General features: G+C 48.1%; 1 protein-coding gene across 4 annotated transcripts; it reads left to right on the top strand.

The window, feature by feature from the left end:
- The first annotated feature begins 488 nt into the window (after nucleotides 1-488).
- NLRX1 (NLR family member X1) lies at nucleotides 489-16,771 on the top strand. Of its 4 annotated transcripts, XM_081960528.1 has the most exons (10): nucleotides 489-684; nucleotides 1,652-1,833; nucleotides 3,372-3,515; nucleotides 4,286-4,355; nucleotides 5,325-5,422; nucleotides 5,557-6,173; nucleotides 8,102-9,522; nucleotides 10,593-10,679; nucleotides 11,572-11,823; nucleotides 14,232-16,771. In XM_081960528.1, the coding sequence occupies exons 3-10, from the start codon at nucleotides 3,395-3,397 to the stop codon at nucleotides 14,548-14,550; spliced, it is 2,985 nt and encodes a 994-aa protein (XP_081816654.1). In that variant the 5' UTR covers nucleotides 489-684; nucleotides 1,652-1,833; nucleotides 3,372-3,394; the 3' UTR covers nucleotides 14,551-16,771. The 4 variants fall into 4 exon arrangements, with proteins under 4 accessions (XP_081816654.1, XP_081816653.1, XP_081816655.1 ...); XM_081960527.1 differs by lacking the exon at nucleotides 1,652-1,833; XM_081960529.1 differs by lacking the exon at nucleotides 489-684 and having other exon boundaries at nucleotides 1,615-1,833.
- Nucleotides 16,772-17,509: the final 738 nt, after the last annotated feature.

Here is a 17,509-nt window from a genome sequence, read left to right as displayed (position 1 = left end):
CTCTCTGAGCTTGGTGGGTTTTCTCGCAGACCTTTCATGCCCTGAATGTGTGAGTGGGAGCCGTGGCTTTTATTTGCGTTCATTTTGCTTGTCACTCACCTACAAGACGACAGGAAGAAGAACAAACATGAATACGAAGAAGAAGGCAGGAAAGGGACGCGAATAAAGGGGGACAGGAGCATCTTCACGGCAGCCCCTTGACCAGGCTGATCCAGGAGCCTCGCCTTCAGGCAACTCTCCCGGACAGCCCGCGGGGCCCCTCTGAGATCACGCAGTCGGTCCTGGCCAGGAGGGCTCAAGGTCCCACCCAGCCCGGCTGGGCAGCGGGCGACCCTCCCTCCCTCCCTCCCTCCCTCTTCCTGGCACCGCTGCCAGCCGCGCATCGCCTCGGGGCCGTCCAGCCCCTGCAGCCGCCGGGATGGCTTCCAGCAGCGACCGCTCCTCCCTCCCTCCCTCCCGACCGGCTGCTTTTGGGAAGCCGAGCCCAGCCAGCCAGGCAGCGGGAAGTGCCCGGGCAGCGCAGAAAACCGCCCCGGAGAGAGAAGCGGGGGGAACCCCAGCGCCTTGGCTGCCTCTCTCTCCCCGAGCGGACCCCCAAGATCCCCCTGCTGGCGAGTCCCCCCCCCCCATGAAGCCGAGCGCGCCGGGGCTGCGACCACCCGCGGGAGACCCTCTTCATCTCAGGTGACTCCGCCCAAGGGGGAGCGTGGTTCGGGGTTTTTTGGGGGGAGGGGAGTGGGCAACGGCTCGGGCCCCTTTGCAGCATCAGGGCGTGCCGGGTGCCCTTTTGGGGAAGGGGCGACCTACTACGTATCTAAACAAAGGGTGTAGCGTCTCCTGCTTGAGCAGGAGGGGGCTGGACTAGAAGACCTCCAAGATCCCTTCCAGCTTCTCTTAGGATTGAAATTGAAATTAAAGTCCCAGCTGCGAAACCCAGCGCGAATTGGAGGGGGGGGGAGAAGGGGGCGAACCGGAAGCTCTTCGCAACCAGATAAAAACAGCACAGCTGGAACCGCAGCTGCCAGTGGGGCAGGCTGGCTTGGGGGGTGAAAGGAGGGATGCTTGGGGGGCGGGTCGGGGATGGAAGCCAAGCCTTGGATTCTTGCCCCCCCCCCAAAAAAAATCATCCGAGTACTCAGGCCTAACTAAGGAGAACCACCCAAAAAACACACACACACACACCAAAAATGGCTGAATTCATTTGTGGGTTTTTGGGAAGCCTTGTGCCACTTTCCTCACTGCAGTAGGTGGCAGCCTTGCCTTGATTTTGGCTGAGCGGTTGGCGTTGTGCCCGGATGAGCCCTGCCAGGAAGTTGCAAGTGAAGTTGTACACGAGAAGTTATTTATTTGTTTGGTTTATGTTTCTATTTTATTTCGTTTGTCAAACATGTGACAAACGTTTAGTTTGTCAAACAGGCGTAAGTATAAACAAGGACATCAGCGCATGAAATGAGTACAAATCAATGGGGACCGTAGGGCAGGGATGTTAGGCACGCTGGTGCGCTTATGCACGCCCCCTTTACGGACCTCTTAGGAATGGGGTGAGGTCCACGGTGGACAGTTTGAGGTTGAAGCTCTGGGGGGTTTAGAGCAGAAGTCCAGCTCCATGCAAAAGAGGCTGCAGCCACCAATTGTTGTTTGTTGTTGTTAGTTGCAAAGTACAGAACAAAAGTTTGTCTGCTGTTCCTCTGGCTTGGCCCACCAACTCAGCTGCTCTTTTAACAGCTGGACAGAGTTGGAAGGAATTATACAATGGGCTTCTGTAGGCAAGAGCCAGACCAGCATAGCTACAACAGAATGTATTGACTCAAAACTGGAACAGAGGAACTGCAGGTAAATGCCAGTGATTTCTACTCTGGGCCCATAGAGTCTTAACCAATCATAACGCTTGAAAAACCAAATATGAATGTTCAAAGTTTCCCTCCAAAACAGTTGGAGCTAACAGTTAGGATCATCTAATAATAATTTATTAATAATTAATAATTTATTACATTTCTAGACCGCCCCCTCTCCCCGGAGGGACTCGGGGCAGTGTACAGGCATAAATTTAAAACATATAAACAATCAAACACATAAGTAAAAATCAGATTAAACAGCCCCTGTACAATTTATAAAAATTAAAAAACAGACCTTAAAACCAATCTTAAAAAATTTAAAAATAGGACTGAGGTGGGATAGGTGGAATTAGGCCAAGCCGGCTAGCTGGAATAGGTGGGTTTTAAGTTTCTGACGGAAGGAGCGGAGCTAACATCTAAATGTTAGCTTCACTTTAGCAGGGCTTAACACAACTATATGCATTCAATACACAACAGACGAGTCCTTCTGGGTCATCTAGTCCAACCCCCTGCCCAAGCAGACCCTACACCATTTCTGACCGCTGGCAGTCCAGTCTCTTCTTGAAAGCTTCCCGGGATGAAGCTCCCACAACTTCTGAAGGCAACTTCTGTTCCATTGTGTTCTCAGTGTCAGGAAATTTCTCCTTATTTCCAGGTTGAATCTCTCCTTGGTCAGTTTTCATCAATTGTTCCCTGTCTGGCCTTCGGGGTGCTTTGGAAAATAGCTTAACCCCCTCCTCTCTGGGGCAGATCCTCAAGTATTGGAAGGCTGCTATCCTGTCTCCCCTGGTCCTCTCTTCCCTAGACTAGCCAGGCCCAGTTCCTGCAACCGTTCTCCATGTTTTAGCCTGCAGTCCCCTAATCATCCTGTTTGCTCTTCTCTGCACTCTTTCCAGAGTCTCCGCATCTTTTTTATAGTATGATGTCCAAAGCTGGATGCAGGACTCCAAGTGTGGTCTTGCTAAGGCTTTATAGAGTGGTATTAACTGTAACCAAAGTGTCCTTCTGGCTTGCTCAGAAAACCTTCTGTGGCTTTAAGAAGAGGAGGAGAAAACACGGTTATTTTTTGCCTGTTGGGACTCTAGTGAAGGGCCAAGAGGAGGAGGGAGCCAGACCTTACGTCAGCCTGGCATTTGACAAGACAAAACAGAAACGGACCTGTCCTTCAGACTTTGGTAATGAGAATCTGGGGGAGAAAGCGGTAGATCAGCAGGTGTGCATTTGACAGAAGGTTCCTTTTAAAAAAAGCAACTGGTTCTGCAGATCCTCGGATATATTTCCAATTCTCCTTTCTCTCGTTCCCGGCTTCCTGCTATTAACTCTTCTTTTTTCAATGCACTGCAAGGATTTGTGCTCACTGGCCGAGGTCAGTGAGTTTTGTGTCTTGCTTGTGATGGTGTCTTCCTGTTATGACCTGTCCTTTTGATTTTAGAAGGGAAGATTGGGCCAGCAACCCAGGGCAAATTTTGCAAATAAGTCTTTCAAAGTAGGAGGCACCAGGACCACAAAACCTCTGACCCTTGATGTCTTTTTCAGTTGAAGGACCGGACTTTGGCGTCATGCATTTCAAGCACTGGCTTCCCCAGGTGGGGGTCCAGTACAGCCGAGTGAAGCCCCGAACCCCTAGAGGGAGAAGCAGGGGGGCTGCATCCCTGGCAAGACACCTGTATCTCATGTTGGGTAAGCAAGGATTGGGTTCTGGGTTGGAATGGCAAGGGAGCTATGGACCATGTTATTTTTCCTTTCTTTTCCGAGCCCAGAGGGGTGTTAACTTGGACGTTTCTGCTCCCATTGGGCCAATTAAAGTCCAAAGAAGGGAGAAGAAGACTTCAATGGATGCTTCAGGAGGATCTTTGTAAGCAATAGTTGAGCTTCTTGTCCAGAATCCATTGAAGTTGAGAATGAATGAATGAATGAATGAATGAATGAATGAATGAATGAATGAATGAATGACTATCCCTGACTGCTATAGCCTGTTGCAGCCTCTGCAAGCCCCATTTTCCCTGTTAACTGCAAGGAGGTAACTTGCTGGGAGGCAGAGGCCAAAGGGTGGGGGACGGTGGGTGGGTGGGGCTACATTCAGTGTGTAAGACGCACCCAAATTTTCACCCTCTTTTAAGGGGGGAAAAGGTGTGTCTTATACTCCGAAAAATACGGTAAGTATATATTCAAAAGTAAGATACAAAGAGGAGAAAAAAAACATAAATGAGGATAAGTATTGATGTGTCACAGGCTCCCCTATGTGTTGTGGCTTAGTCATGCCTCACTGTGGACGTCCACGGAGTCCCATCATGGGATGCTAAATCTTCAACATCTTTCCCCAAAGTGGGCTAAAAGGAACTCCACCCCCCTTGCCTCATAATTGCTAAAGTATAACATGTAATTTGTCTGGAACAAATGCGTAATTTCACGAATGCTTATTTTTGGGTCTTCTTTGATCTGAGATACAGGGAGAGGCCCACTCTTCAAGAGAATACTTCACCTAGACCAGATTCCGTGCTGCTTGGCATCTCCGCTCAGGTAAGAGCACACCTGTGAGGTGCTCAGCTCCAGGTGGACAGGATGTTTCCTCTGGGGCCGTAATGGCGAACCTGTGCCACGCATGCCCGAAGTGACACGCAGAGCCATGCCACCTGGCACATGTGGCATTGCCCGTTCCTTTTCTGGGCTCCTGGCACACATGCACGCACAATGATCAGCTGGCCTTCGCACATGTGGCAGTGCCGGAAACCGCAAGAGCTGGTCTTCCTGTTTCCGGCGTGCGCATGCGAGTTTCAGAAGAAAACAGAACATTTAATTCAATTACATATGCCAGTTGTCAGAGTTCCAAATATTATCCAGAATTAAATCAGAGTCCAAGGCAGAGCTTTCCTCAAAGTTCCAATTTATTGAGAGACATATTGGTGCATTTGTGGAAAACCCGAATCTGAAAGCTTCCTGGGTTTTCCACCCAGTTGAAAGCTCACGATCTTTCCCCCAAGTCCATCACATGGTCCAATCTTCCATTGCCACGCTGGCATCTCCACCTATCCACTTCCGGTCAGGTGCAGAGACAAAGAAGGACCTTGGGCTTCTAGAAAGGAATGTTTTATTTTGACAACAACATTCTACTCCTTACTATTCCCCCTCCCACTAATGAAACAGCATAGTAAAATAAGAGAGAGTGTGGCAGGCCAAAGATCCTAAAAGGAAAGTGACTGGAGGCCTGACACTCATTTTGTGGCCACTCAGGAAATAGTCAGGCATGGGGAGTGCTTTGAGGTTCCCGGTGTTTTCTTTTCTGTGGGAAACAGTCCGAATGGCTCTTTCCAAGGTTGCCAACTCCTGGTCTATACTTTTACCTTGTGTGGCTCCCCAAGGACATGTCTGGTCTCCAGAGCGCTTCAAAAACTGGCGTCCTTGTCTAATTTTGAATATGGTGAGAGAATGGAATAGTTAATCTTGGCATCAGAGCTACCAAATTCTTGTAACGGTTTTGTTCCTCCACAGGAACTTCACCCATTACCCAGGAATGTTACAAGAGGCAACATCTCGGCCTGCTTCCCCCAAGCCAAACCAGAGAGTGCCGAAGAACGTAGCAACTTCTGGTAAACCTGTGGACCTCCTTCCTTGGAGGGTTGGTGGGTCATGAAAGTCCACCAGTTACAACCCATGATCTCTAGGGATATTAGGGAAGGAGCGTACCTCCTCTTCACCTTTCCTTCTCTTGTGTCCTCCACAGAAGCCATCCAGAAACACAAGAAAAGTTTGGCGGATTGGTTTCGCCAGCAGCCCAACGAGGAGAGGCAGTTTGGACCTTCCTTCGCCCTGGACGCCACCCACGTCAATCCAGTGATCCGGGAGAGCTCCCTGGAGGAGATCTTGAAGCCTTCTCCAGATCTGACCATCCAGAACCAACTCCAAGGTTCTTGCTCTCATACCATTGGTCTCCAGAACCTTTTTGACGAGGACCTCTGCGGGCAAGAAGTGAAGAACGTGATCCTCTACGGGACGGTGGGCACTGGGAAGAGCACCCTCATCAAGAAGATGGTGATGGACTGGTGTCATGGGAGCCTTCCTCAGTTTGAGCTGCTCCTCCCCTTCTCCTGCGAAGACCTTTCCCAGGGCAGCAGCCCCGTCTCTCTGCGCCGTCTGGTGACCAAGAAATACCTCCATTTGCGGGATGTGGCCCCACTGCTTGGCTCCACCAACCTCAAAGTGCTCTTCATCCTTAATGGCCTTGACCGCCTCAACCTCAACTTTCGCCTGGCCCGCACTGAGCTCTGCTGTGACCCCAATGAGCCCCTCTTGCCAGCTGCCATTGTCGTCAACCTCCTCAGGAAGTACATGATGCCCGAGGTTGGTAGGGAGGGATGGGCAGAATTCCACACTTTGTCCTTCTTCTTCCTGCTTTCTTTCTCCCTTCTCTTTTGCCCAAGGAGGCAGCTGAGATCGGTGGCCTTCAGGTTCGCGAAGTAAGAGTTGCGTGGGATAGAATCGGTTTCTACTAAGGAGTGGAAACCAATCGTTCTTTTTTTCTTTTGAGTAAAGCTTTTTATCTTTAAAACATACACCAATATCATTGCATGGACAGTGTGGCATCTGAGTATTGTTCATTTTGGTACAAAATCAAACATCGGGGTTCCAAATAGCATCCAAAAGTAAATCAGAGTCCGAGGCAAAGGATTCCTCAAAGTTCCAATTGATGAAGAGAGCCATGTTTGAAAGCTTCCCAATTTCCCTCACCCAGTTGAAAATTCAAGATCTTGCCCTCCCCACACCCACAAGTCCATCCCATGGTCCAATCTCCCACTGCCATGCTGGCAGCTTCCACCCACCCAGTTCCGATCAGGTGCAGAGACAAAGGACGACCTTGGCTTTCTAGAAAGAATTTTGTTATGGCTACATAGCATCTAACCTCTTACAGTTCCCCCTCCCATTTTCCCACAATAGGAAAATGCATGAAAGAATAATAGAAAATGTGGCAGGTCAAAGATCCAAAAGAAAAGATGGCTGCAGGTGTGACACCAATATTAACACAGATGAAACATTATTACATTAATCAAACAAACATAGTCTAGTGTTATTATATATATTGATATCAACCCATATTCCTTCATTTTCCAATTAATGTTTACTACATCCTTCTAATCGTCATAATCTTGTTCTTGGGCATGTCTAATATCATCCTTTTTCAAAATCTAATCTTAACCTCTGACATTCACTTTATACAAAATCATGTATAACAATATTCCCCCTAATTCTATTTTTTCCCTATTTAATCTAGTCTAATTCTCCATATAGCCAATCTTGTTGTTGTTTTGTTGTTGTTATTGGGTAAAGTTTTTTTATACATACATCAATATCATCACACGCACCATGTATCATCTGAGTATCGTCCATTTTGGTACAAAACTAATATTAATACAACAAATCGTCTTTTTAATTGTGCAGGGCAAACCCTTAAAATATATATTAATTGGGTGGTCTTTGCCTTGCTATCTCTTACCTCGTCTGCTTTGAACTGAAGACAGGTGGGATACAGGTAAAACAAAGGTTAACCAGGACGAGGGGTCCTTGGTGCTCTTTGAACTTGGCAGTTTTCTTGCAGATGTTTCATTACCCAACTAGGTAACATCATCAGTGCTAGAAGGGTTTGAGGAGGGGAGGAGGAGGAAGAAGAGGAGGAAGAACATGACTTTGGGGTCCTTGGTGCTCTCTGAGCTTGGTTATTTTCTTGCAGACATTTCCTTACTCAAACTAGGTGACATCACCCGTGCTAGAAGGAAATGGGATTTGAGGAGAAAAGGAAGAAGAGGACTGTGGGGTCCTTGGTGTTCTCTGAGCTTGGATCTTTTCTTGTAGATAATTCATTATCCAGAATAATATTACAAGATATTACTAGGTAATATCATTGTGCTAGAAGGGAGGGGGCTTCAGAGCAAACTCACTGCCTTCTAGCTCTGATGATGTTACCTAGTTGGGTAATGAAATGTCTGCAAGAAAACCACCAAGCTCAGAGACCACCAAGGACCCCTCATTTCAACCCTGAGCTACAAATATTTATTGATTACTAACCACTCTAGAAGGGACGTGGTGGCTCAGTGGCTAAGATGCGAGGGGGGAATTATAGTTGTTGATGATGATGATGAGAAACTAAATTGCGCCAGTTCTCTGCTCCCATCATTAGGATTCATAATCTCAAATCTTCTTCTGTTCCACCATGAAAGCCTCTTTGAACATCACTGGGCCTTGGGAGTAACTCTAGTTTGTTTCCATTCCTCCAGGCCAGCATCATTGTCACCACTCGCCCTTCTGCAGCACGCCGGATCCCCAGCAAGTTTGTGGGACGCTACGTGGAAGTCTGTGGCTTCTCGGACCTCAACCTCCAGAAGCTTTACTTCCAGATGCGCCTACAGCAGCCTGAGTGCCCTGGAACCTCTGGTCCCCCCACAGCAGAGCAGGCCAACGAGCAGAGCAACCTGGTGGAGATGCTCTCCAGGAATCTGGACAGGCACAACCAGATCATGGCCGCCTGCTTCCTCCCTTCTTATTGCTGGTTGGTCTGCACAACCTTGCACTTCCTTTATTTTACCAAGGCGGTGCCTCCGACTCAAACGCTGACGGGCATCTACACCAGCTTCCTACGGCTCAACTTCAGCGGGGAAGTGCTGGACAGCACCGATCCCTCCAACATCTCCATGATGAAGTATGTGGCCAAGACGGTGGGCAAGTTGGCCTACGAAGGGGTGATGTCTCGGCAGACTTGCTTCACGGAGAAGGATCTCCGCCGCTGCTTTGAGGTGGAGATGAAGACGGAGAGCGAGCTGAACCTCTTGAACACCTTCCGGAGTGATGTTCTCCGCTTCTTCTTGACTCCCTGCGTTCAGTCAGGCAAGGAGCACACTTTCGTCTTCACCATCCCAGCCATGCAAGAGTACCTGGCTGCCCTTTACGTGGTCTTGGGGGAGAAGAAGACACTGGTGCAACGGGTGGGCAAGGAAGTCTCTGAGATCATTGGGAAGGTCAGTGAAGATGTGGCCCTGGTGCTTAGCCTGGTCACCAAATTCTTGCCATTGCGCATCCTGCCCCTCCTCTTCAACCTCATCAAGATCTTCCCCCGCTACTTCAGCAGGTTCAGTACCAAGGACAGGGACACCATCGCCCGCACCATGGCAGTGGAGATGTTCAAAGAGGAGGACTACTTCAACGAGGATGTCCTGGACCAGATCAACTTCAGCATCCTTGGGGTGGAAGGTCCCATGCGCCACCCGGATGAAGCTTCCGATGATGAGGTCTTTGAGCTCTTCCCCATTTTCATGGGCGGGTTGCTGTCCCGGCGTAACCGGGCCATCTTGGACCAACTGGGCTGTCCTATCAAGAACCTGGCCGCTTTCGAGATCGCCAAGGCCATGAAGAAAACGGTCATCCGGAATAGCCGCAAGGGCTTGCCGCCATCTGAGCTGATGGACTACCTCTTCTTTTTGCACGAGTTCCAGAACGAGCGTTTCACAGCGGAGGCCATCCAATCCTTGAGGACCATCAACCTCTCTTCAGTGAAGATGACCCCTCTCAAATGCGCAGTCCTGGCTTCCGTAGTGGGCACCACGAGCCACGACGTCGAGGAGCTCAATCTTGCCTCTTGCCATCTCGATGTGGGCAGCTTGAAGACCCTCTTCCCCATCTTGCTACGATGCAAGAAACTCCAGTGAGTATCTTCTGCTCTAATTTAGTACAATCCACACAATTCACCAAGGTGGCTCGGTGGCTAAGACGCTGAGCTTGTCGATCAGAAAGATCAGCAGTTCGGGGGTTCGAATCCCTAGCACCACGTAAGGGAGTGAGCTCCTGTTACTTGCCTCAGCTTCTGCCAACCTAGCAGTTTGAAAGCATGTTAAAAAATGCAAGTAGAAAAATAGGGACCACCTTTGGTGGGAAGGTAACAGCGTTCTGTGTGCCTTTGGCATTGAGTCATGCTGGCCACATGACCACGGAGACGTCTTCGGACAGCACTGGCTCTTCGGCTTTGAAACGGAGATGAGCTCTGCCCCCTAGAGTCAGGAACGACTAGTAAGCATGTGCGAGGGAAATCTTTACCTTTACACAATTCACCTCAAGGTTAAGCTTCAATTATGACACGCAATTAAATCTTAAAAGAGTTCTGCAATGATTATGAAGTTTAACCCTCATTTTTTACATAACTGTGTGTTTTAACCCACATCTCTTTTTTTTTTTGAATTCATGTTTTTTTTAAAGGAAGTTAAAAAAAAAATACATTTAGTTTCTTAGAAACTCTTCCGATGTGCCGTTCTTATGACATCCTGCTTTCCTGGCAAGTGTTTATTTAAAGAGAACTTAATGCTGAATTTAAAGGATCGAGCAGAAAATTGGGATGTTTTCAGTTGATTGAAGAGAACATCATGTGCCACCACTATTCTTAACCCTTTGAAAATAAATTATTTGCAGAAAATGCCTAGTACATTTGGTAATCATTTGGTGAATCAGTTCCAGTGTGTATTTTTTTCAACATCTAGAAAATTGCAGTCTTGACTTTGACCAGAGGGTGGCAAAATCAGATAGAAATTTAGAACATTATTTTATGGTTGAAACTGAAGATGAATCCCTGATGAGTGCCAGGAAGCTTCCTGGGGCAGCGTTCCACCAGTTTTGGGGTACTAATATCCCATCCCGCTTGCCAGCCTGATCAAAAGGGAATGCCGCCCGATATAATAGGATGCTGGAGTTGCAACTCCAATGTTGTGCTGTTGTTTCCTCCAGTTTGCAGCTCAACAGTTTGGGCCCAGAGGCGTGCAAGGAGATCCGAAATCTGCTCCTACACGACAAGTGTGTGGTCGACACCTTGCGGTGAGTGTGAAGGAGACAGCCAAAGATGTTTATATGTATACTGATATAATCTCAGACATACATTTACAGGTGTACATTCTCATACTTATTCACATTGTGTATTAACAGTTTTGAACATTTATTTTTTGCCGTTTTTTGCTCGTTTTTGCCCCCCCCCCACTTAGCCCCCAGGAGGACTTTACAAGCCTCCTAAAGTATATGGATGCCGTGTTTTGTTTTGGTTTTTTTGCAAAAAACGGGCCCGTTTCTCCCCAAAAATGAGGCGTTTTTTGCTCATTTTTTTTTGCCTCCTTCCAGCCCCTAGGAGCACTTTGCAGGCCTCTCAAACGCTCTGCATGCCCCCGTTTTCCACAAACAATGAGGTGGGCAGAGGGTTTGGGAGGCCTGCAGAGGGCAAAAACCTTTCTTTTTAACTTACCTCTTCAAAATCTTGGTGCGTCTTATACTCTGAAAAATACGGTATCTTCCAACTCTCTTGGTATAATTGTCCAGCTATTTTGCTGGATTGATGTTCTTGGAACATACCCTGATTGGAGCACCCTATGAGCCTATCCCGCACCCTGTAGACAACGCATGCAAAATATTACTGTGTGCCTGTGTGACAGGACACCACTCTTGATTGGCCAGTACAAAATTTGATCTTATATACACAACATTCTTGATGGCACCAAGGGCTCCACAACGAGAGAAGGAGAGCAGAGAAGATTGCAGAAGGAGATGCTTTCTGCTATTACTTCTGATCTCGTCAACAAACCTACCAGGGCATACCTCTCTTGGGGTTGCAGGAATGATGGAATCTGTGGCCCATCTAGAAGGCATCTGACTAAGGGAGGTTGGGCAATGGGAAGGGTGATGTCTCCTCCAATGTTGATGTTCACCGTGTCCTCCTCAGGCTTGCAGACAATCCATTGACCGAGCAGGGGGCTGTCTACCTTGCTGAAGGCCTGGCTGGCAACAGTTCTTTGAGAAACCTCTCACTACTTCACACCTCCCTGGGGAACCAGGGTGTGAAGGTGATCACCCAGCACCTGGCTCAGAACCAACATCTGCAGGAGCTTGATGTGGCCTACAATTCGTTGACGGATGAAGCAGCGTTGGCCCTGGTTGAGGAGGCCAAGAAACACCCAACGCTGGAAACCGTGCAGTGAGTTTCAGCCATGCCACTTCTTAGTTGGATGTCCAAGACACGTGTGGGAATGTCTGGACTCCTGCTATGATTTTGGGTCACTGAGAAATTTTTGCAGACAGTGTCTGGTCCCACCTTAGCCATGAAAGCGGGTTGGGGGACTTTGGGCCAATCACCAGGAGACAGTGAGTTCTAGTCCTGCCTTAGATGTGAAAGCCAGCTGGGGGACTTTGGCCCGATCAACAGGAGATGGTGAGTTGTAGTTCCACCTTAGCCGTGAAAGCCATTAGGTGACTTTGCAACAATCACCAGAAGAAAGTGAGTTCTAGTCCCACCGTAGACATGAAAGCCAGTTGGGTGATTTTGCGCTAATCACTAGGAGACTGTGAGTTCTCGTCCGGCCTTAGCTATGAAAACTGGTTGGGCCAGTCACCAGGAAATGATGAGTTCTAGTCCTATCTTAGGCATGAAAGCCAACTACATGACTTTGGGCCAATCACCAGGAGACTGTGAGCTCTAATCCCACCTTAGCCATGAAAGTTGATTGGGTGACTTTGGGCCAATCGCCAGGAAATGGTGAGTTCTAGTCCTATCTTAGGCATGAAAGCCGGCTACGTGACTTTGGGCCAATCAGCAGGAGACTGTGAGCTCTAATCCCACCTTAGCCATGAAAGTTGATTGGGTGACTTTGGGCCAATCGCCAGGAAATGGTGAGTTCTAGTCCTATCTTAGGCATGAAAGCCGGCTACGTGACTTTGGGCCAATCAGCAGGAGACTGTGAGCTCTAATCCCACCTTAGCCATGAAAGTTGATTGGGTGATTTTGGGCCAATCGCCAGGAAATGGTGAGTTCTAGTCCTATCTTAGGCATGAAAGCCGGCTACGTGACTTTGGGCCAATCAGCAGGAGACTGTGAGCTCTAATCCCACCTTAGCCATGAAAGTTGATTGGGTGACTTTGGGCCAATCGCCAGGAAATGGTGAGTTCTAGTCCTATCTTAGGCATGAAAGCCGGCTACGTGACTTTGGGCCAATCAGCAGGAGACTGTGAGCTCTAATCCCACCTTAGCCATGAAAGTTGATTGGGTGACTTTGGGCCAATCGCCAGGAAATGGTGAGTTCTAGTCCTATCTTAGGCATGAAAGCCGGCTACGTGACTTTGGGCCAATCAGCAGGAGACTGTGAGCTCTAATCCCACCTTAGCCATGAAAGTTGATTGGGTGATTTTGGGCCAATCGCCAGGAAATGGTGAGTTCTAGTCCTATCTTAGGCATGAAAGCCGGCTACGTGACTTTGGGCCAATCAGCAGGAGACTGTGAGCTCTAATCCCACCTTAGCCATGAAAGTTGATTGGGTGATTTTGGGCCAATCGCCAGGAAATGGTGAGTTCTAGTCCTATCTTAGGCATGAAAGCCAACTACGTGACTTTGGGCCAATCAGCAGGAGACGGGGAGTTCTAGTTCCACCTTAGACAAGAAAGCCAGTTGGGTGACCTTGGGCCAGTCACTCTCTCTCTCAGCTCAACCCACCTCACAGGCTTGTTGTTGTGGGTAAAATAGGACAAGGAAGGTGTATTGGATATGTTTGCCATCTTCAATTATCTGTAAAAATAATAATGGCGGGATGCTAATTCATAAATGAAAATGTCGTGTTATTGTGATGTTCCCCAACCAGGCCCCTTTCAGATCTGTTGGGGTGACTTCCAGGATTCTTCACCTTGGAATCAGCAGCCGAGTGTCCCCGTTGGAGCTGGTCCGTTCACATGAATTGTCCCAAAGGTGCTTTTTTTTTTTCAGGAGGCAACTGGACTTTTCTGTTTTTTTCTTTGAAGACGTTCCGCTTCTCATCCAAGAAGCTTCTTCAGCTCTGACTGGATGGTGGGGAATGGAAGGATTTATGCGCCTTGCAGGCAGCTGGACATTTGCATCCTTTTGGAGGGTCATTGAGGCCACCTGGAGGTTTATCAGTGTCCTCAGGGTCACCTGAGTGGTTCTCCTTGATGGCTGAGAATCTCTACAGACTTTTAGCTACACAATTTGGGATGAACCCATTTTGAAGGGTGTGGGAGTTGGGATGGATTTCCAGAGGGGAAAGAATTGCAGACTACAGGAACTATTTGCACCACTCAGGTGACCCTGAGGACACAGAGAAACCTCCAAAGACCCTCTAGAAGGATGCAAATGACCAGCTGTCTGCAAAGAGTGTCAATCCTTCCCTTCCCCACCATCCAGCCAGAGCTGAAGAAGCTTCTTGGATGAGAAGAGAAACCTCTTCAAAAGAGACAACAAGAAAGTCAAGTTGCCTCCTGAAAAAGCACCTTTGGGACAACCATGACCAGGACGACGGAGAATCTTTACAGACATGGAGTTGTTCTGCTTCTGGCTCTTAAAGCTTCCCTCCTCTTCTCCTTCCTCTTCCTCCTCCCTAGCTTGTACTTTAACGAGATCAGCGAAGAAGGCAAGGAAGCCCTCTACGAATTGAGGAAGAACCAAGATGGCCTCCGTGTGCTCATTTACCTGACGATGGGAGCAGACGTGTCGGACTACTGGGCCATCATCCTGAACGTGGTCCAGAAGAACCTGCCCATCTGGGACAGGGAGCGGGTGAAGCAACATCTGGGCCTGCTCCTGGAAGATCTTCAGTGCAGCCGCCGAGAGACGGTCAACCCTTGGAAGAAACTCAAGTTCATGAGAGTGGAGAGCGAGGTCAAGAGGATGCTGGGTCACATGCAGAGAGGCGCCCTTTGACCTTTGGTTCTTGGGAGATGTCTGGAAGCAGAGAACGGGCTTCCTACCATGCCATTCAAACACCGGTTGACTCAGATGCCACAGCAAGTCTGGTGGGCCACCATAGGTAACTTGGGGTTGACTAAGTTAGCTGACCCCCACCTCAGGGCTCTTCTGGCATTGATAGGAAACTAGGTTGGCAGGTCCTGTGAACCAGAGTGTCTTACTTTGCCATCTAGAAGAGAGGTCTCCAACCATGGCAACTTTAAGACTTGTGGACTTCAACTTGCACCACGGCTTGGGAAGGCGAGAAGATGGTCTTGACATAAATCGCAGATCCGTCATCTATGACACCTTCTGTGGGCTTCTTCTCTTCCTTCATCTTCCCTGAGTCTTCGCACCACCTGACTCGACACGGGCTCAGGACCGTAGACAGCACTCCGAGATTCGAGGTAGCTGGTGAAGTATTTTAAAGGAGATTCAGGTTAATGTCAGGGTTCCAAAAAAACCACCCCCAACGAAATAAAACGTGTGTTTCCTCAATTTATTAAGAGAGCCATGTTGGCACATCTGGGAAAACACGAATCTGAAAGCTTCCCAGTTTTCCTCACCCAATTGAAAGTTCAAAGACTTGCCCCTACACCCACAAGTCCATCCCATGGTCCAATCTCCCACTGCCACAACGATTCCACCCATCCAGTTCCGCCCAGGTGCAGCGACAAAAATGACCTTGGCTTTCTAAGAAGAATGTTATTATGGCTACCTATCACCCAACTCCATATAATTCTCCCCTCCCATTTTCCTACAATAGGAAGTAGACAGTAGAAAGTGTGGAGGTCCAAAAGAAAAGATGGCTTGCAGGGATGACAATTAAATGACGAAACTCTGGGAGTTGAAGTCCACAAGTCTTAAAGTTGCCAAGGTTGGAGATCTCTGATCTAAAAGACCAGAGGACTTCAACTTCCAAAATTCCCCAGCCATCCATGTTATGGGGAATTCTGGGAGATGAAGTCCTCCCAAGTCTTAAAGTTGCCAAGGTTGGACCCCTCCCCCCCGCCATAGACGCATCTGCCAATCAAAGACTGAATCGGATATTCATCTCGTGTTTCAGGTGATTTGCCTTAATCTCATCTCTTACGTTTTCTGCTTGAAATCATCCATTTGCCTCCTGTTGCCCTCCAGGTGGGTCGGACTACACTGCCCATCACTTCCAGTTGGCCTGGATGCAGACTGATACATCCAGAGGGCAGTCAGTTGGAGAAAGAGTTGGGATTAGGGAGAGGATTCATCCAGACTTTTGTGCTTTTGCAAGATGTGATGAGCATTTTAAAAAATAATAATTACAAACCACACAGAAGTTGTGTGAAAGGTCCCTATGAGATATCATTGGTGCTATGCAACATGGTTGCAAACTCAGTGTACTGATTTTCCCCATAGTTTACTCTGGGGCGGGAAGGATGTAGTTGCAGTTTAATCGAAAAGGTAAATTAAACAGGCGGTCCTCGACTTGCGACTACAATTGAACCCAACATATCTGTTGCTAAGCGAGATGGTTGTTAAACTTATGGTAGCTCCCCTGGACCTCCTCTTCCCTAGACTAGTCAGGCCCAGTTCCTTCAACCGTTCTTCATATGTTTTAGCCTCCAGTCCCCTAATATCATCCTGGTTGCTCTTCTCTGCACTCTTTCTAGAGTCTCAACTTCTTTTTTCTAGTGTGGTGACCAAAACTGGATGCAGTATTCTAGGTGTGGCCTTACTAAGGCTTTACAGAGTGGTATTAGGACCTCCCTTGATCTTGGTTGTATCCCTCTGTTAATGCAATTTAGGATTGCATTGGCTTTTTTGGCTGCCGCTGCACACTGCTGGCTCATATTTAGCTGGTTGTCCACTAAGACTCCAAGATCCCTCTCGCAGTCACTGCTATTAAGCCTGGTTTCACCCAGTCTATATGTGTCCTTTTGGGTTTTCTTCTTGTCTCTGTCTCTCCGTGTTTCACGTGGCATCCCTTCCTCTCTCATTCCTTCTGTCGGTACGACATTCAAAATACCTCACATCCAATTCTGCACCACACAGTGACTTTTTCTCCCAATGGCTGAAGTTATTGGCAGGAAGAATAAGCACTATAGACGGATCTAGAAAGAGGAAAGGTCGTGTCATATGTCACTGAGGACTAGCAGCATGGGAGATTTGGTGGCCTATAACCCCGCTATTTTCTTTGGTTTGGGGGTGGGGGAGGGGGTGGGATCCTTTCAGCTTTTCCTACCCAGAGGTTTTTTTTTTCCATGGGTGAGTCGGCTGCCGGATTCTTTTGCAAGAATGCGGAGAAATAATACAGTAACGTGATACAAGATAAGATATGATCTTGTTATTTCATCTCAGCCAGATTTTTCTAGGCTGGGCTCAAATCCCAGCAGGGCAGGAAAAAGCGGGGATTAAAAAAAAAGGATTGACTTGGGAATTGTTTGCCTACGTGCCTCAAAAAAGCCTAAAAGCACTTTGCTTCAGTAAACACAGTCCTCGATCCGATTGAGAATGCAACTTCTGTCACTAAGCGATGCAGTGGCTGAGTGAGTCACAGCCAATTTTATTTGACCTTTTTAGTCACGGCCGTTAAGCAAATCACACCGTTGTTCGGCGAGTTGTCAGCTTCCCTCACTGACTTTGCTTGTCGGAAGCGCCACCTGGGAAGGGAGTGAACACGGGACCCTCGTTGCAAGTATGAGTTGGTTGCCAACTGACCGAATTTTGCCCCCCGTGACCTCAGGGAAGCTGTGATGGTCATAAATGCGAGTCAGGTTTTAATCACTGTTGTGACTTTGAATAGTTGCTAAATGAACAGTCGTTAAGTCGAGGCCTCTCTGTAGATCCAGTACTTGTGCACTCCGTTTCTACAGCCAAGAAAAATAAATAAATAAACAGATATGCATTGGATATAAGTATGTAATTGGAGACTGGCTACCGTAGGGTGAGAATTTGAAGG

This window comes from Natrix helvetica (assembly GCF_964273705.1).
Source record: "Natrix helvetica genome assembly, chromosome: 8".
Lineage (NCBI taxonomy): Eukaryota > Metazoa > Chordata > Lepidosauria > Squamata > Natricidae > Natrix > Natrix helvetica.
The sequence above is the reverse complement of the archived record's forward strand: the minus strand, read 5'-3'. Positions and strand labels throughout refer to the sequence as shown.